Below are 20,608 nucleotides of genomic sequence, written 5' to 3'. Positions count from 1 at the left end.
TCAAGAGTGATTTGACCTTTCATGGTTCCATAAAAATTGTAAGATTGTTTTATTTCTATAAAAATGCTAACGGGATGTTGATATGGATTACATTGAATTTATAGGTTGCTTTGGGTAGTATGGACATTTTAACGATATTATTCTTCTCATCTGAGCCCAGATTATCTTTCTGTTTATTTTTGTCTTCGCTTTTTTCAACATTGTGCTATAGTTTTCAGTGTATAGGTCTTTTACCCCCTTGGTTAAATTTCTGAGCATTTTATTCTTTTTGATGCAATCGTACATAGGGTTTTCTTAGTTTCTTTTTTTTTAATTTTTTTTTGAACGTTTATTTATTTTTGAGACAGAGAGAGACAGAGCATGAACAGGGGAGGGTCAGAGAGAGGGAGACACAGAATCTGAAACAGGCTCCAGGCTCTGAGCTGTCAGCACAGAGCCCGACGTGGGGCTCGAACTCACGGACCGCGAGATCATGACCTGAGCCGAAGTCGGCCGCTTAACCGACTGAGCCACCCAGGCGCCCCAGTTTCTTTTTTTGATAGTTCAATTATTAGTGTATAGACAGGCAAAAGATTTGTGTTTATTGATTTTGAATCCTACAACCTGAGTGAATTTGTTGATTAGTGCTAATAGTTTTTTGGTGGCGCCTCTATGGTTTGTCATATACAGTATCATGTCACGTGCAAACAGTGACATACTTCTTCCTTTCCGATTTCAATTCCCTTTCTTTCTCTTGTCTAATTGTTCTGGCCAGGACTTCCAATACTATGTGGACTAAAAGTGCCAAGTGTCTCACTCCTGATCTTTATTATGCTCTGTATTTCCCCTACACACACTTTTTTGAGAGTTTTATCATAAATAGATGTCGAATTATGCTAATGCTTTTTCTGTACTTATGGAGATGATCGTATGATTTTTGTCGTTAAATTTGTTAATGCTGTGAATCACACTGATTGGTTTGTGAGTGTTGAAACATTCTTGCATCCCTGGAATAAATTTCACTTGTTCATGCTGTATGACCCTTTGACTGTAATATTGAATTCAGTTTGCTAATATTTTGTTGAGGACTTTTTCATCTGTGTTCATCAGGGATTTACTTGTGGCATCCTTGTTTGGTTTTGGGATCAGGGTAATGCTAGCTTCATGTAATGAGTTTGGAAATGTTCCTTTTCTTTTGGAGTTTAAGAAAGACTCGGATTCTTTAAATATTTGGTAGAATTGACCAGCGAAGATGTAGTTGTGGCCATTTCTTTGCTGGGAGGCTTTTTATTACTGATTCAAGCTCGTTGCTAGTAATTGGTCTGTTTAGATTTTCTATTTCTTCATGATTCACTCTCGATGGGTTGTATACGTCTAGAAATGTATCCATTTCTTCTAGGTTGTTCGCTTTGTTGGTGTGTGATTGTGGATAACAGTCTTTTATGATCCTTCATATTTTTGCAGTTTTTATTTTTCTTTTAGTTATAACCTCTCCTGGTTCATTTCTGCTTTTGATTCTCTTCTTCTTGGCGAGCTTAAGTATAGATCTGTCGATTTTGTTTACAATCTCTGTTACCTGCAAACGGAAGCACTGCTAGCCACCAGTGCCAGCGACCTAGAGGTGTCCCCTGGGAGGCAGCCACAAAAATTTGGGCGCCAGATGAGAGTACAAGTTCCTTCTGAGAGACATGAGTGAGTTGGAGCAAGGCTGAGGGACAAAGATGGCACCCATCAGCGTCTGTCTTTGGAGAGTATTTCAGTAGGCCCTTGGCTGTATGTTAAATTGGATGTCTGCATCTTGCTTTGACTTTAAGGTAAACGAATAAGCCTCTTTAAGAGGAAGTCAGTGCTTTTCAATTTGCTGCTTCCGCACTGAGACTTGGAGTGGGTGGGTCCACATACGCAAGCTCTTTGTGAGCTAGTCAGTTGACTATCGCCTTGTGGGTCTCAAGCCCTGTATACACTATATGTTTTGGGGGCTCTTCTCCGGTGCAGGTCTTAAAAATTGGGGTACCCGATAGGAGATTCAAACCTTTTGCTTCTTGGGGAGAAACCTGGGGCTTCGAGTCCCGATTGTGGGTCACAGTGCCAGGGGTGGGGCTTATTCCAAGACTGTGTCTCAACCACTCTTACCTGCTTTCACGTGACTGTTTTGTTTGCCTCCCGTGTAGCAGCCACTCAGCTAGTTTTAGTTTTTGTTTTCTTTTTCAGAGGAAATTGTTCCCTATGTAGCTGTAGATTCAGTGAGTCCATAGGAAGAGGTGGGTCCAGGACCTTCCTACATTGTCTTCTTATCCTGGAACGCCCCAGATGGGTTTTAATAGCAGTCCATACGCTTGCTGCCTCTGGGAAAATTATCATTCTCTATGCCTGTTGCCTCATCTATATTTTGGGAATTTAAGTATCTACCTCCCAAATGTTGCAAACCCCGAATGAATTAAAACTTAATAGATGACTGGCAGATCCCTGAAGTTTACCACTGTCAGGGCTGTGGTGGGACCCTTACGCGAACCATGACCAGATTCTCTGTATTAGGCTAAGTTGGGGAGGGACCTTCAGGAAGGTCCTGCTTCCTACCTGCATACTTGCACGTTTTTTAATTGTTTTGTCTTAATCATTTCTGCTTGTGGTTGATGCTTTTTTTTTTTTAGGCGACTCTTAAGCTTAATGACCTGTAAGCAGTTCTTTTTTTCTTTAGCATTATAAAACTTGACGATTTAGTATTTTTTTAGTAAAAAAGTAAGAAATCAACAGTAAGGACTAAACCAAAACAAAATGTTCTTTGAGAGCCTTGATGCAAAGGAGGTAAAACACTTGCCTTAGGTCTCCAGGCACCCTTGACCGTGAAATGCTTTACTATCCAACTGTCTACTAGAACATTCTGTGGGGGCGGAAGTTCTCTATTTGTGGTCACCTATAGTGGTCTCTAGTAGTGACCACTAGCCACATGTGCCTCTTGGGCACTGGAAATGCGGTATGACTGAGGAACTAAACTTTTCAATTTTAGCTAATTTAAATAGCCAATGGGTCTACGGGCTGTCACTGAACAGCTCAGGGTCTCTAGCATAATAGGAATAGTGATGTATTCTTAAGATTAGAGGACTAATTCAGTCAGGTGGAACAAAGCCGTGGTTTTGCCTTCTTATTGATAAACAAGCCAGATAAAACAATTTTAATTTCAAATAAGACATCCATACTTAGAAAAAGGCCTCTCTAAAATGTGTTCATTTCTCAGTCTTCTTATAAATGCTGATTAAATTAAGACGTCTTCCATAGTTGCTGCTCAGTAAAATGTGCTATGTGAATTGGCTAAATCTGCAACTGATGGAAAATGTGTATTTCTAGCTGTACGCTCGATGCGATGTTCATATGAATATGCTTTTCACAGCTCTTCTACTGTTGCTTTCTCTTAGAGGAGAAGGAATGGAATTATAAAGCTAAAGCGTGAATGTGTGATCATGCTCTGGTTTCATTATTGTTTCTCAAGGGAAGTTGAAAGAATGGTCTTTGGTCCTCTATGGCACCTCCGTGCAGCCCTACTCCCCAACGAACGAGTTTCCTAAGGTAGAACGTGTCCGTTATACCCGAGTCGAAGACCCCACCGAGGACTATGGTACGGAGGATTATGCAGGTGAGTTGGCTTCCAACAGAGACATGGGCTAAGGGAAGAAATCTCATGCATCATCCCACCATGCAGAAATAAGCTTCAACCCATATTCTGGTATTTTCTTCCATCTTCTTTTCTATCCCCCAAATATGTGTGTATATTCAGATAGCTGGGGTTTTTTTTTTTCCTTCAAAGCTAAAAGCACACTGTCTATAGTTTTCATATCTGTTTTCTTCCTCTTGTGGTTATTAAGAGCATATTTCCCTGTTGTCACATATCCTCACAAGAAGTATTTAAAAGACAGCATAATAGCCCAGCCTCTGATTGCGCTATATTTAATACGTAATCTGGGAGGTGCTGTTTGCTTAGAGTTTTGCACTGTTTGAAATAAGGCTTGGTTTTATCAGTCTTTGTTTAGAATAGAGTTCCGAGCATTACTGCATCAAAGGGAATAATCAGTTTGAGGACTTGGACACATTTTGTCACATTCCTTTCCAGACAAGATGTACCAGTCTACGCTGTGACCAGCTGTGCGTTTATTACACTCATTCCTGCCAACAGTGAGCGGAAAGAAAAAAAGTAAAGGAACAGGACATTTTTAAATTTCTATACCTTTGATTGTTAGTAAATCTAAACATTTTTTCCTCTGTAGTTCTAGGAATTCAATACAACTGTGTTTTGCCCATTTTTCTATTCAAAGGGGCAGCAATTTTGTGATCCATTTATAAGAACTCTGTGTATGTTATTGTCCCTCACATAGTCTCATACAGTCGTTACCCCTTATCAGTGGTTTCATCCATGGTCAGGAAGCAGACGATCCCTTCATCTGATCTATCATCGGGGCTATAGGAGCTTAACGCTACATTACCATGCCCACACCACCTCACTTCATCTCATCCTGTAGGTGTTTTATCATCTCCCTTTGTCACAAGAAGGAGGGTAAGTACCACACAAGATATTTTGAGACACTACATTCACATACTTTTATCACAGTATATTGATAGAATTGTTCTGTATTGTTAGTTTCTTACTGTGCCGTATTTGTAAATGAAATGTCATCACAGATATGTATGTGTAGGAGAAAAACAGTATAGGGAGGGTTTGGTACTCTCCATGGCTTCCGGCATCCACTGGGGTCTTGGAATGGTATTCTCCACAGATAAACTGGGGGAGGAACTACTCTATTTGCTGAAAACATCTTCCCAGTTAGTGCTTGCTTCCAAAATGTTGCTCTTGTGTTGTGTTGTTTCGACAGAAGAAAATTGGAGGGTAGGGTTTATAGCTTCAGACCTCACTTGTGCTTTTTCTAAAAAGAAGCTTTAGTCTTTATTGGAGCATCTGGGTGGCTCAGTCGGTTGAGCGTCTGACTTCAGCTCAGGTCATGATCGTGCGTTCTGTGAGTTCAACCCTCACATCGGGCTCTGTGCTGACAGCTCAGAGCCTGGAGCCCCCTTCAGATTCTGTGACTCCTCTCTCTGCTCCCACCCCTCCACTCTCTGTCTCTCTCTCAAACATTTCATTAACATTTTTTTTAATGAAATCCACAAAATATTCACACGCATTTTTTTTCTAATCTCTTATTTTAACACTTGGCCATGCATTCATCTGAAATTCATTCTGGCTTAAGATCTATAGTATGAGGGGCGCCTGGGTGGCGCAGTCGGTTAAGCGTCCGACTTCAGCCAGGTCACGATCTCGCAGTCCGTGAGTTCGAGCCCCGCGTCAGGCTCTGGGCTGATGGCTCGGAGCCTGGAGCCTGTTTCCGATTCTGTGTCTCCCTCTCTCTCTGCCCCGCCCCCGTTCATGCTCTGTCTCTCTCTGTCCCAAAAATAAATAAACGTTGAAAAAAAATTAAAAAAAAAAAAAAAGATCTATAGTATGAAATAAAAGTGTCTTTATTTGCCATATAGACAAACATTATTGACTGGGTTATCATCCCTTCTTTTACTCATTTAGGATCCCTTCCTTCATAACTATAGAAGAAATTCTTACACTGGGGTCTCTTCTGGTGTCCCTTTTTCTGATTTTTCAGTCTAGTAATTCTTAATCCAGTTGTATCCACACTAGGATTTATCATCTGTCGAACATCTCCTTGTTTTCATGGCAATTCTTAAATCCACCTATAAAGATCCCATTGGAATTTAATTTGAATTTATATGCGATCTCATAATTGGTTGCTTTTTTGGGGGGGCTGGGGGAAGGCGAAATGTTTTTACAATATACAGTCTTTCCATCCAAACCACACCCCATGTCCCAGTTTACTAAAATATTTAATTTTATGTATTACTATTCTTCTTAGTGTTATCCTATGTATTTTGCGGACTTGTTGCTATTATGATGGAAAAGATGCCTTTTTCCTAACTAGGATATGCTAGCATCTAGGAAACCTAGTGGCTATTGCATAGTTATATCTGACCATCCTGCTCAACTCTCTTATTAATTTACATATTTTAGAGTTCATTTCTCTGGGGCAGTTTAGGTATTGTGGCCATATCTGCAATTTGTTTTTCCTCCTTCAAGGTAGATCTCTGATTTCTGTCTTGTTGCATTGACGACCATTTATAGGAGCACTCAGTTCTCCTGGGACCGGCTATGATACTTAATGAACAAAGCTTCGCCTAAGAGAGAACTGTTTGTAAATAGCAATTTAATGTGCCTTTAGACGAGAATTGTTTTCTTTCTCTTGAGTTCTTCGAGATTCTTTTTCGAGATACTAAAGATAAAAGTACGTCATGAATTACCTTAACAGAATATCTTCAGTATGCCTGTGGTTCCTTTTATTCTAAAGAGGCAGTACCCCGGAGTCCATCATAAGTTTGAATAACTCAGACCAGTTGAGCTGACCAGAGCTCGATTGTGTTAGGTTTCGTCCTATTTTGTTTTGAGCTTGTAACATCATTACTCACATTCTAACTAGCAAACCATTTCATCTTCTCTGATAGGAGAAAGGATACCCAGAAATGTAAACTGAGCATAATAATAACCCGTTGCTATATGCCTTATGCTCGGCTTCCAATTCAAATGTTGGTAATGTTAAAATTGTGAACAGTTACGTATCTTCATGGTTTTCCTCCTTACACCTCTAAAACGTCCACATTGGCACTTGGGAGAGAACAAAGACAATTATTTCTTTATTACCCTGCAAACTAAAATGCTAAACTGCATCTGGGACAGTTTAAGATTATAAGAGAAACAGCACAGCATGTGAACTTGCCATACAGAGCCCTTTGGCACGTATCAAGAGTAAGTTTGGGGGTGTTTTTTTAATTGCAGAAATCATCTGGTGAAAATTTAGGGCCACCCAGGGTTCCTTTCCTTCAGAGCTGTGATTTTCACCTTCATGGAGAAGTCAGCCTGCCTGGAGGCACAGATGGCATTATCATAACCAGATCCCTGTAACGTTTCATCAAATTCCAGGGACCGTAGGACCCACAGCTGGCTGAACCTCAAGCCTTATACGACACAACAGAGACACCATCTCCTCATGTATCATAGCAGATAGCTGAAATGTCCCAAGTTGTACTAGCTGTGGAATTTAATTTAGAGGTCAGTTTTAAGGCTTGGGGGAAACAGAGATAAACAGCACTGTTAAATGACTCTTGTGATTAATCAGAAGTATATTTCAAAAGTCATCTCTAGGACCTCATTTTCTACCCTTCCATAGAAGACCTGGACAAGCCACCCTAGCTCTTGGAAAGGGTGTTTTCTCGCCAGAAAAATGAGAGATTTTTCTCTGTGTCATGCCTCCCGGTTGCTACCAGTTTATGTTTCAACTCAGTAACTGTAGAACACGGTCCCATCATGACTAAGGGAGATCAAGGTTCACCAGTAAATCCTTTTGATTAAAATAAATATGGTTCAGACATTTCTGCCATATCCACTTACTCTTTGTACACTGCACGCAGTATGTTTGTTGCTAGTTAGAATCATGTGACTTTTCAGCAGGAAAGAGCTTGAAGATTAGGGGACCAAATGTCCTAAAATACGGAGAACAAGGAAAATGGGAGTTAGTTCAAGCAAGCAACGGGCCGATATGTAGCCCGTGTCATTAGAAAGCTTTTCATTAATTATAAAAATCTCCATCTTTCTGGGGTTTTTCTCCTGCCTGGGCATTCTCACTCTATACCAAAGAACACGTCGCGAGAGATCAGCAACCGTGATTCTGAGTCTGGAATTCTTTAAGCTCGCTTGCGTTGTTTAAAATTGATGTGTAGTTTTCTTTTGTTGAGCTGCCCACTGGCCTATGGGTAGGACGCAGTTTTAAATCTGTGCCTCAAGTACCTGCTTTATAATCCAAGACCAGATACCGATAAGCTTGCACCAGATGCCATGATGACGTTTCTTGCTGGCTACGGTATCTCAGAGGTATTCAGTGGTCTTGATGACCTTGGGCAAGCCGGACGATCTCGTCCAGGCATTGAATAGAATAAACTTGCTTTCTTGGCTGTCAACAGCGGAGCTTCTCATTTTTCTATAAATCCGACGTTTTTATCATTATGCATATTTCATTGCAAACAGTTCTTTTCCACTTGCTCCAGTGGCATGGCTCATTGGAATTCTGAGATTTTTGTTATCTCCCACAAGGCAGCCATATGTGTTTTAAAGACCAGGCCGTGACTGGATTTACATTCTCGACACTTAGGTCATTGAGGTCCCGCCCTCCCCCTGCCAAAAGCCAAGAGTTCATCTCTGGGCCGACAGCCGTAATCCACGTTATTCCTCCGTCGTAAAGAAACTCTCACGGGAGGAGGAAGACACCCAAGTCTCATTTTATACCGCATGCAAACAGACCTGCTTTCAAACCACTGTTTCCAAGTGTTGTTTTCGATTTTTGTGCAAAGGTCCCTGCGACCCTGAGTGCAGCGAGGTTGGCTGTGACGGCCCCGGCCCGGACCACTGCAGTGACTGCTTGCATTACTACTACAAGCTGAAAAACAACACCAGGTAGGAACAGAGGCCGCGGAGGTCCCCCCCACAGCATGCCCTGGGCGTTCCCATGGGGGCAGCGCCTGAACAGGACCTGTGATGTTCGGCCACCGGGGCCTGAACACCGGCCCCCACCTCCTGGTGTAAATTCAAGATGCGGAAACGGATACTGCACCACAGAACATAAAGTGCACCTGTATGCTGTCCAGCTGCAGGTGCCTTTTCTCATATTTGGAAAGGGGGGCGGGGGGGCGGGGGGGGGGGAAGGACTAGCTCTACACTGGACTGGCCTTCCCCTTTAGACCTTTCCATTCCCTGGATGTCTGACGCCACAGCTAAATGCGAAAATGCTGGCATACAACCAAACAGGTGCTTTCCCGGGGTCCCCACTGTGCAAGCCCTTGGCTTCTGCCTCAGGCTGTGCAGATGACGGTGCCGGCCCAGCAGAAGCCACGCCCTCCAGGCACCTCTCAGCCCCGCCCCCTTCTCCCTCCTCCTTCAGGGAAAACCGGGACTTGCATTTCAGCTATGCTGACACACCGGGACGCGGGACGCGTTCCAGTTCCTGTTTACATGCTTGCTGGAATTTAAATTCCTTAAAGGAAAGGCCCTTGGCCACCTCAGCACCTCTCATTATCGCCTAGACCAGCAAAATGCCTGACATTGGATTTGGAACTCCGTAAATATTTGTTGAAGGAGTAAAGCGCTGTCCTTCGACGCTGGGCAAACGAAGAAGTTATTTTTTAAAGTTTATCATAACCAAGTTTAAATATATTTACTTTTTTTTTTAAGTTGAAATTCATAATTTTCATTTGTGTTCATTTAAGATAAAAAGTGCAGATGGGCAGAAAAGAAGAAAACCCCTGTTAACATTTTCTCAACTATTCTTCCTGAGTTGGCTCGGTTGGTTATGCGTTATTTACGTTAGTTTAGACGATAGCATACAACCGCTCCCTCTAGCACACGGGATCCATATGACACACAAAAAACCGCACAAAACCACAAGTAACCCCTTATTAGCAGCCTCTTTGTAAAAAATCAGGGTTGCCACCTAGCTTCCCTTCAACCCAAGGCTACTACCTTCCTCTGGAGACTCCATTTCTAACCATCATCCCTTTGAAAGAGCTAGACCCGAACTGGAAGACATACCCTACTTGACGGACTTGGTATTATGTGATTGCCTTGCTACTTCGGCACCCTACACGGGAAAAAGCTTCAACCCACAGAATTTGGCTCTTTGGGTATGGTGTTACCCTAATGGTTTCAAAAGGATTTAAAGACTGAGGACGGCTGTTGGCCGAGCACTTCTAAGAGTGCTAGGACTGAGTCTCTGATGATGGTCTCCTTCTTTTTATCATTCCACGATGCAGGATCTGTGTCTCCAGCTGCCCCCCTGGCCACTACCATGCTGACAAGAAGCGATGCAGGAAGTGTGCCCCCAACTGTGAGTCCTGCTTTGGGAGCCATGGTGACCAGTGTCTGTCCTGTAAATATGGATACTTCCTCAACGAAGAAATCAACAGCTGTGTTACCCACTGCCCCGATGGCTCATACCAGGACACCAGTGAGTAGATTGCAAATATTTGGGTTTCAGGGAGGAAATACAAGATTTTCACTTGAGTGACATTAGGCGCGAAATCAAGGTTATATCAAACAGGATCTAACCAATTTTTTACGAGAACGTGTTAGAAGTGTAAAAGATGAATTTGTAACCATTTTTGTGCAAGCTGATTTATGTAAAAATGCTTGTAAGTGTCAGGGAGTCCTCAAGCCCTTCCCCAGATTCAGTGATTGGCCAGGAGGACCCATAAGACTTAGCGTATTTGTACTCATGAGCTCATCATTACAACTTATTACAGCAAAAAGGCACGAAGTCATGTCAGGAAGAGGTGCGGAGGACACAGTCAGCAGAAAATGGCAAACGTGTCCAAGAGTTTTCTCCCAGGGAAGTCACCCAGGAGGCATTCAAATCCCCCGGCAACAATTTATTACAACCTGTGTGCAATGTAGGCTACCTGGGAACCTCCTTAGAGTCTCAGTGCCCAGGCTTGTGGTCATGAAGACACCCTCTCCCTGACACATAACAAAACGCCAGACTCCTAGAAGGGAAGCAGATGTTCAGCATAAACCATATTGTTTGTACAGGTTAAGCACCATGCGCCACTCTTCTCAGGGAGGGTGCTAGAAACCCTCCTGAGATCCAAGGTCCCAGTTGGCCACGGGCCAACTTCAGCAGGCTTTCCAAGGATAGCAGCCACGCCTGCTCTTTTCTCCACACTAACCAAAGGAACCAGGGCCCTGCAATACCAATGTGTGCTTTTCAGAAAGCTTAGAAAACATGACTTCCACGTGAATGTGGAATAGACACATGTCAAAGACAGCCAACGAGGAAACCTACAGTGACGAATGTGGTCGAAGACTATCAGGTATTGTCTCCAGTCCAACACAATCAGGTATTGTCCCTAGTCCACTAGTAAAGGCAAAATGAAATCTGTTTGCTGAGTTATAGGCAAAACTGATGGAGTCCCAAAGAGATCTGAGAAGAGAGAGTAGGAGGGTCCCGAACTCACCGTGTCTCTCAGCTACCCTGAAGTATAAGCTACGTTTGTACGACCGGCTCTGAAAATGACCGGAAGCCTGGCAGAACAGACCTTCCACAGTTAATTGTGGACAGAAGGCCACCTCGAAAGGGGAGGAAGAATGGAGACGTGGGCAAAAACCAAACCCCTGGTGCCACTAACCCTACAAACAGGAGCGACGTCACAAGCATGGAGGAGCAAGAGGACCTGACCCCACACTAGGCACCCCCAGCATTGGGAAGATGAGTCCCCGTGGCCTCTGGCTCTGAAAACCAGCACATCTTAACTTCCATGGGACTTGGTTCCAGGAGGGTCTGAGGGCAACAGGAAACTGAGTCCCCATCCTTAAAGCTCCAGCATACTAAATGACTCAGCCAAGACAGCACAGAAGCAGCAGTTTGGAAAGTGCCTGGGGTATACATGACGGAGATGTATTGACTAATCTATCCTGAAGGAGCAGGACGTAGAGAATATTGCTCTAGAAACGAAAGTGCTGGTGGGTGCCATTTCTCTCCCCCTCCCCCCCAGCCCTAGATAACTGGATGTTTGTGAGAGGTAGCATTAACTCTCTCCATCTACTTTGCTATAGCACTGGCTGCCCTTCCCCATCCAACCCAACTCAGCCGTCCTCCCTTCAGAGTGGCTCCTGCCTCACCAGACCCGCTTGGAGGGTGCCCCTCCAAAATGACTCATGCCCTGGAGAGGGAGGAGATCAACCCACGTAATGGCACACTTTCATTTCCTGTCGTGGAGCCCCAGAGCTTTCCGTGTACCTGTACCTGTGGCCGAGGGAATAATTTCAGACAGGTAGGCTCACTGCTGGCCCAACTCACCAAGCCTGCGGCTGCTACAGGTAGGCCTCTGGAGAGCACGTGGGGCAAATGCTACCCCGGGCACTCAGAGCAGGCAAAGCGGATCACTGCAGCTGGCTAGGCTGAAGGCAGTTGCGACTCAGCCACAACAGGGGTGCATACAGCCCACACCAAGGACACCCTTGTTCTGGTGACCAGGAGGAAGTACACTGTAGGGTACCACAGGACCACTTCTACACAGGCCACTACGTTCAGGACCAGGAGACATAGCTGACTGTCCTCCTACATTAAAAACACACACCCAGAGTTAGAAAAAAATGAGACAGAGGAATATGTCCCACGTGGAAAAAAAAAAAAAAAAAGATAAATCACAGTAAAAGAGCTAAATGAAATGGAAGTAAGCAATATGCCTGATAAAGAATTCAAAGTAATGATCACTGAGATACTTGAGAAAAGAGCAGAGGATCTTAGAGCTAAAGAATAACTGAAATAAAAACACACTAAATGGAATCAACAACAGATTAGAAGATGCAGAAGAACAGATCAGTGACATGGAAGACAGGGTAATAGAAAACAATCAAGCTGTCTTCAGCAAGTGGTGCTGGGAAAACTGGACAGCGGCATGCAGAAGAACAAACGTGGACCACTTTCTTACACCAGACCCAAAAATAAACTCAAAATGGATGAAAGACCTAAGTGTAAGACAGGAAGCCATCAACATCCTCGAGAAGAAAGCAGGCAAAAACCTCCTTGACCTTGGCCTCAGCAACTTCTTACTCAACACATCTCTGGAGGCAAGGGAAACAAAAGCAAAAATGAACTATTGGGCCCTCACTAAAATAAAAACCTTCTGCACAGCGAAGGAAACAATCAGCAAAACTAAAAGGCAACCGACAGACTAGGAGAAGATATCTGCAAACGACATATCAGATAAAGGGTTAGTATCCAAAATTTATAAAGAACTTCTCCAACTCAACACCAAAGAACAAAAAATTCAGTGAAGAAATGGGCAAAAGACATGAATAGACACTTCTCCAAAGAAGACATCCAGATGGCCAACCGACACATGAAAAAATGCTCAACATCACTCATCATCAGGGAAATACATCAAAACCACAATGAGATACCACCTCACACCTGTCAGAATGGCTAACATCAACAACTCAGGTGACAACAGATGTTGGCGAGGATGTGGAGAATGCAAGCTGGGGCAGCCACTCTGGAAAACAGTATGGAGGTTCCTCACAAAGTTAAAAATAGGACTAGCCTACAACTCAGCAATTGCACTACTAGGTGTTTATCCAAGGGATACAGGTGTGCTGTTTCGAAGGGGCATATGCACCCCAGTGTTTATAGCAGCCCTATCAACAATAGCCAACGTATGGAAAGAGCCCAAATGTCCATCGATGGATGAATGGATAAAGAAGATGTGGTATCTATATACAATGGAGTCTTACTCGGCAATCAAAAAGAATGAAATCTTGCCATTTGCAACTACATGGATGGAACTAGAGGGTACTATGCTAAGCGAAATTAGAGAAGGGCAAATATCATATGACTTCACTCATATGAGGACTTTAAGACACAGCACAGATGAACATAAGGGAAGCAAAAATAATATCAAAACAGAGGGGCACAAAACATAAGAGACTCTTAAATCTGGAGAACAGAGGATTACTAGAGGGCCTGTGGGAGGGGGGATGGGCTAAACGGGTAAGGGGCATTAAGGAATCTACTCCTGAAATCATTATTGCACTATATGCTAACTAATTTGGATAGAAATTTAAAAATAAATTAATACAAATATATATATATATATTTTTTTTTAAATAATTTCCAACCTAGCAATACAACTAGAATTGGGGGGAGGGAGAGGTAATTTTTGCAACTTTACCAAACAAAAGTCTGTAAATTAACATGTAACTTCACAGCATTTGGGCCCTAAGCCATCATCATTAGGAAACAAAGATCTATTACCTGGAGAATTAAGTGATCCTTGGGCACACCTACCTTTTAATGTTCTGGTATGGCCCGGAGTTCTTAGTAATTTGTCCTAATAATTGTGTCACACCAGGATCCCTGACAACACTGACATTTTCTGTTTCCACACAACCTAAGAACGAAGAACACCCAAGTGTAAATGAGCAAGAGTTGTCTTTACAAAATCAGGCAAGAATTTGGAGGCGGATACTGTTGCTTCTTAAGAAGTCAGGGTCCCTTGATTCAAAGGCAGGCGTTTTTCCGTAAGGCAGATGGGGTCTCTAACTTACCCTACAGAACAGTGGGTAGGGATTTCCTTGTAGTTTTTATCCCCCCCAGATTTGGAACATGAGCTTGTAACCTGACAGAGAAGGGAAAAATAAGAGAATAAGAGTGAGGAGGGGGGCTGAGGGATCCACAGACATAAACAGTATTTCTTGAAGAAAAAATTCAAAATTCTATCAAGACGACAGAGTCTTAGGAAAGAAATTTGGTTCCAGGTGATCTATTATAGGATCAAGATAATTGAGTGTCCACTGCTTTCCCAGAGCCTGGGAGGTATATAATTAAGGAAGGCCGTTCAAACAATTTGCTGATATGAGTGGTCTCTGTATCTCCCTCCTTTTTGTAATTGGCTTCTGCTATATTTTCCTCCTGTAATGAGTCTGTTTACATAAAACAGTGATCAGGTATGATCATGACTAGTAATAACTATTGCCAACACATTTACAGCGCTTTCAAGTTCATATAGTTCCCTTGAGGAATTTCATTAAACCCCTCAAGACAAGCTGAGAGGTCAGCATTGTTGTAATGTTTCTTCAACAAATGGAAGAAGAGAGATCCTGAGCTTGCCCGCTGGAAATGCTAAAACCAGAATTCACATCTAGGTTGACATCGTGATGGAGAGACTCTATGAAGACTACCAGAAGATTGTATTTCATGGCAGGGGGTTCAGGGTTGAGAAAGAGGGGTTGGACCTCCAGGAGGTCCTTCTGGGAATCCATTGAAGCGGTGTTTCTCTGTGGAACCTGGAACAAACACCAACATCTAAAGAGGAGACGGAGGAAAAGAATCTTACGAACAAAGCTTCCTTCAATCCTACATCTATCTGTGGTTAATCCACTTGCATCTCAGAGAAAGTATCAAGTCTCCAGAAAACTTTTGCTTCAAGTTAACGGCCTTAACGTAGTGGAACAAATCACCATTTCACTAGAGAATAAACATGCATTCGCCATTTTTTCCAATGGGAATCTGTCTTTGGTATTAAATAGGAAAGCCAAATATATTTCTATTCTCCAGAATATAGATACATCTGAACTATAATAGCATATCATATATTTTGATATTTTCACAGCCACCATAAAGTACAAGACACTCCTCTAGACAGCACAAGAAATAAATCATCAACCCTACAATTTTAAATGTAGATTCCCTTTTCTTACATTTTTATCAGAGTAGTCCTAAAAGTTGGGAGCATGGCAGGGGTGGGTTGAGGGGGTGGTCTACCTTTCCACTCCACGGCCACAAACACTGCTTCTCCACCCTTCTATACTGGTGTTGCCCAATGTCTTTGTCAGTATGATCTTCATTGCCCGAAGTCAGGAAACCCTGCTTGGGAAAGAGAGAAAGAGGAAGGGGGAAATGCCAATATACTATTCAACGAAGAATGAAAAGGGCTGTAGCTCTCTTGTCTGCAAAATGGTAGAGATGTGTAGTACTTTGCGGCACTGCGGTTCCTACCTCTGTTTACTTGGCTGAGAAGTGATAGCAAATGCTGAGGGTAGGGCTTTTCCTGAAATTTTCTGCTCAAGGCCACGTATGTATATTATTGTGCACATTAGCAAACTTTAGAACATCTCTGCCTTTTCTGGAATCCATGTGACCAACTGGTTTATAACCTTGTTACTTTTGTGTGTCTGTGTGTGTCTTTTTGTTCACAGAGAAAAGTCTTTGCCGGAAATGCAGTGAGAATTGCAAGACATGTACAGAATTTCACAATTGCACAGAATGCAGGGATGGGTTAAGGTGAGAGAGCGAAGGATCTCGGCAAGTCCCACAGCCCAAGGAGCTTCTCAGTATAAATAAAATATGCAAATAAATAATCCTCTTGCCATCACCCTCTTGACTCCCATTCAAACACTTGATTGCTATTTGCATTATCTTTACCATTATATGTGAAAAATTGGATGCCATCTTGGCTGAGGAAGGTTTAGACACCAAATAAAATCCTCTTCAGAAAAGATGGCTCAGATACAACTAAATAAAAATGGCTATTTGAGAGGCTCTCTTCGTGCTTCTTGACCGGCAGCGTGCCCGTCAAGGATTACTGTGTGGGTAATACCAATGAATTATATTTAATCCTCCTGATTCATTCCTTTGATGGTCGGAAACTATTCCCTTATCTTTATTATTTCTCTCCGTATAGCCAATCATTCTCTTATCTTAAGTACCTCAGGCTTGGTTCCATTATGCTCTGGTATGCACATAGATTTAACACCTGGAGAGGTTTTTCTTGACTGGATGACTTCGCTCATTGCCAAAGCCAGATAGCGATAGGTTCTGCAAGAGAACAAGCACACAGCAAAAATGAACTAGGTGGCCTCTTGATGTCCACAGAGAAGGTCAGACCATCCTCTGCTGGGTGAGGAGTTGGACTCTGAGCGTATAGGGCGCTAGAAACCTGCCACACCGGATCTCTCTTAAGTGTTGAGAATTCCTGTCTCCACCTTTGATTGGCGAGGTGAACTGGGCAGGCCCCAGGCAGGTGATTCTTTACAATAATTAATATCAGAACATCGTTTTTGTTTAGATTGTCTGTGGCCCCCTTTTTTTTTTTTTCATACACGCATTCGGTACTGATTTGATTTCCTTTCACCTCCAGCCTTTCAGTCTTGGGGCGCCTGGGTGGCTCAGTCGGCTAAGTGGCCAACTTCAGCTCAGGTCATGATCTCACAGCTTGTGGGTTCGAGCCCCGCGTCAGGCTTTGTGCTGACAGCTGGTAGCTCAGAGCCTGGAGCCTGCTTCAGATTCTGTGTCTCCCTCTCTCCCTGCTCCTCTCCCCTCCTACCTCCCCTGTTCATGCGCGCGCGCTCTCTCTCTCTGTCTCTCTCTCTCTCTCTCAAAAGTAAATAAACATTTTAAAAAATTAGTTTTTAAATTTTTTTTAAAAAGACTTTCGGTCTTAATAAATATCAGTCTAGACAGCCCCCAAATTTTTGGAGAAAGAGCAGATCAGTATAATAAAAAGGAGAGAAGATGACGGACGTGGGCCAAAGCCTTCCTATTAATCAGCTATGGGATCGTGGTCAAGTCACTAAGGCATTCTGAACTTCAGTTTTGTCCTCTAGAAAATGAGAAACCGACCCCTACATCGCTGGATTATGACAGGATTAATTGCGATAACATTTACAAAGTACCTATTTCAATATGGGACACATACTCGGTCCATGAAAAATAAAAGGTTGCTTAAGATAAGTTTCTAGAGAGGTGCCTGAGTGACTCCATGGCTCAAGTGTCCAACTTAGGCTCGGGTCATGCGCTCAAGGCTGGTGAGTTCCAGCCCCGTGTCAGGCTCTGTGCTGACAGCTCAGTCTGGAGCCTGCCCTGCTTGGGATTCTATTTCTCTGCGTGGCTCTCTGCCCCTTCCCCGCTTGTGCTCTGTTTCTGTCTCCCTAAATAAATAAATAAAATAAAATAATTTCTATACAACTGACCGTTGCACAACTCAGGGGTAGGGACACCAACCCCCATCCCATGCAGTTGAAAATCACACATAATTTTAACTCCTTTCTTTTTCTTGTAAAATTTATTCTGAGAGAGAGAGCAAGAGGGGAGGGGCAGAGAGAGAGAGGTTGAGAGCGAGAGAATCCCAAGCAGGGCAGCTCCGTCCGCGTGGAGCCCGACACAGGGCTCGATCTCATGAACCGTGAGATCATGACCTGAGCCAAAATCAAGAGTCGGACACTTAACCGACTGAGCCACCCGGGTGTCCCAACTCTTTAACGTACTCTTAACTACATAACTACTAGCAGCCTATTGTTGGCCATAAGTCTCACAAATAACAGTCAATCAACACATATTTTGTGTTACATATATTATATACTGTAGTCTTACAAAAAGTAAGCCTACAGAAAAGAAAATGTTAAGAAAAGTCTAAGGTAAATACACTTAGAGTACTGTCATTTATCCAAAAACTCCACTTATAAGTGGACTCATGCAATTCAAACCTGTGTTTTCGAGGGTCAGCTGTGTTTCTCTGGGAACATTTTAGAGAGTTCGTAACCGGCACTCTCCAACAGAAATATGAGAGCCGTATATGTTAATTTTATATATGGCAGGAGCCACATTAAAAGAAGCAAAAAGATACGGGCGAAAGCTAAAAAAATATTAACTGAATATATCCAAAATATTATCATTTCCACATGTAATCAGTATAAGAGACTCAGAGAGATACGTCACATTCTTTTTTGTCGCTATACCCAATCTTACCTGGTGGGCATTTTACCCCTAAAGCAGGTCCCACGTCTCAACATGGACAGTAATTTTTTTTTTTTATATATGAGCAGTATGTGATCTGCGTTTAGATTTGACAGAATTGAGTCGAAGTAGATTTTCTAGAGCCACGTCGTTCCAAACTTAGAATTTTGCCGATAGCTGAACCAAGTGCCAGCGTGTAAAATGTAGACTGAAATTAATCACGACTGAAATTAAATTAATTAAAACCACGTAACACTTAGGATCCCAGTCGTTGGCCACACTGGCCACATATCAAGTGCTCAGGAGCCACAGGTGCCAGAAAAGCATGCGGGACAGCACAGTCCTGAGCTGGCCGCTTTAGCACAGGAAGAACCCAGGCGTTCACAGCCCCAGCTGGTCAGCCAAGCCACCGCTGTATGCTGAAAGCTGCAGAAAGCTTCAGGATGCTCAATGCCTGCTCTCTGTTGCACGACCCACTTAAGCTCATTTCTTCCTCACACAGGGAAGCCTCTGTCTCGTGCTGAATAAATGCCAACCTCAGAAGGAATGTCCTTTATTAGAAAGGCTGGACGGCTCTTTTTTTCTAAGCTTTGATAAGTGTTTTGGTGGTCCTCCCACAAAAGGATCCGTCGGATGCAACGTTCTTTTCTTCCAGTTCTCCAGAAAGGGAAGGGATTTTCTTTCACTGGCTTTTTAAAACATCTCTCCCCGGCCAGTAAGATCTGTGAATGAGAGTCCGCATTCAGTTACGCTGCCCTCTGTCTCCTTGAACCTGCCTGCCTTTGCCTCGGAGGCTTTGAGGCTTGATCGTTTTGCCTCAAGAGACCTGTAAAATTGTAAATCGTGGCTAAGCAACAAACTCAGAAAAATACGTATGCATACGGCACCGGAAGGAAGTGGATTAAAATGTTAACAGGACTGTTTGGGATCCTTTTTCATCTATGTTTGTTCTTTCCAAGTTTATTAAGCATAGGGAAAAATCAATTTTACTTTTCCAAGTTAGTATGATGCAAATACAAAGCACAGTCAAATAAGATGTGAACTGGAGAATGTAAGGAGTCCAAGGGGATAAAAAACCATATGACCCTGTTGCTTAGATACCCATCTTCTAGTATCTTCTATGTGGTGACATAGCATTACAAACCCTAATGTATAGTTCTAATCACACTATTCAGTGAGCAATATTTATATATTAAATGTCATAAATTACGTTTTAAGAACCAACCTGTAGACCATGGAAACTATCATAACTGATAGAAATTAGAAGGGAGAAAACAATATGCATTCCCCATTCAACATTCTGGCAAGTTAATAGATTCTAAGAGTGCTGAGTAGAGAAAAAAATGGTACGGATCACACCTGGAAACAATAATATAACTAAGAAAAGTTGGGGTGTTTGGAGAATCTGCAGTATAGGGAGGTCATTTTACTAAATTGTTCATTAGAATTTAAAAGAAATCAAGAAAGAGGCAAAGTATGTTCAAGTTGTGTTGTTTTGATGAGAACCAGTAGAAGAACTAAACAATCAGAAACGAATACAAAAATAGCTACCCCTGGGCGTGTGGGCTGGCCAGAGATCATCGCGCCCTTTTATTCAGTTGCAATTCATTGTACCATCAGTGCAGATGGGCTGCAGGGCTCGAACTCACGAGTCGTGAGATCCTGACCCGAGCCGAAATCAAGAGTCGGACGCTTACCTGCCTGAGCCACCCGGGCGTCTCTACAAACCAGCTTTTGGATCTATGATGTAGCAGGTCTGGGCATCAAAGCTGTCAGACACATTGTTCGGCAGTGAGTTTTGGCAGTAAAATATTTTTAAGAACATCCGGGCTGTAAGTTGTGGAGCCAAGAAGGAATGTGTCAACCCAGTCTGACAATTAAGAAAATTGTCCCCAGAACTTGCAGCACGTGTAGAGGCTACAGACCTCAGTATAGGCACCGGGAGGGGGGAAGAGCAGGGTACAGGCTATTTCCCCTGCTTTGAAGCCTTGCTTTTCTCGGGGGTCCGGCGGGGGGGGGGGGGGACTGTATTTGTTGTGTATGGAGCTGGGGAGTCCGCCTGGGTGCCTTGATCACAGCGTCTGTGTCTGTGTCTCCAGCCTGCAGGGATCACAGTGTTCCATCACCTGTGAAGACGGGCAGTACTTCAATGGCCAGGACTGTCAGCCGTGTCACCGCTTCTGTGCCACCTGTGCAGGTACTTGTGGGGGGGGGGGGGGGGGGGGGGGGGGGGGGGGGGGGGGGGGGGG

The 20,608-nt window shown here is 43.3% G+C and overlaps 1 protein-coding gene across 1 annotated transcript in view; it reads left to right on the top strand.

Annotated features, from left to right (window-relative positions):
• Positions 1 to 20,608, top strand: part of PCSK5 (proprotein convertase subtilisin/kexin type 5) — a 471,153-nt gene that overhangs the window by 290,442 nt on the left and 160,103 nt on the right. Inside the window, exons 14-18 of the mRNA XM_040449255.1 lie at positions 3,467 to 3,610; positions 8,428 to 8,530; positions 9,883 to 10,076; positions 15,824 to 15,908; positions 20,459 to 20,556. Coding sequence (XP_040305189.1) covers positions 3,467 to 3,610; positions 8,428 to 8,530; positions 9,883 to 10,076; positions 15,824 to 15,908; positions 20,459 to 20,556 — 624 coding nt within the window. The remainder of the gene's footprint in view (positions 1 to 3,466; positions 3,611 to 8,427; positions 8,531 to 9,882; positions 10,077 to 15,823; positions 15,909 to 20,458; positions 20,557 to 20,608) is intronic.

This window comes from Herpailurus yagouaroundi, unplaced genomic scaffold (assembly GCF_014898765.1).
Source record: "Herpailurus yagouaroundi ecotype Mexico unplaced genomic scaffold, PumYag 199, whole genome shotgun sequence".
Lineage (NCBI taxonomy): Eukaryota > Metazoa > Chordata > Mammalia > Carnivora > Felidae > Herpailurus > Herpailurus yagouaroundi.
Note: the sequence above shows the minus strand (reverse complement) of the source record. Positions and strands in the feature narration are given on the sequence as shown.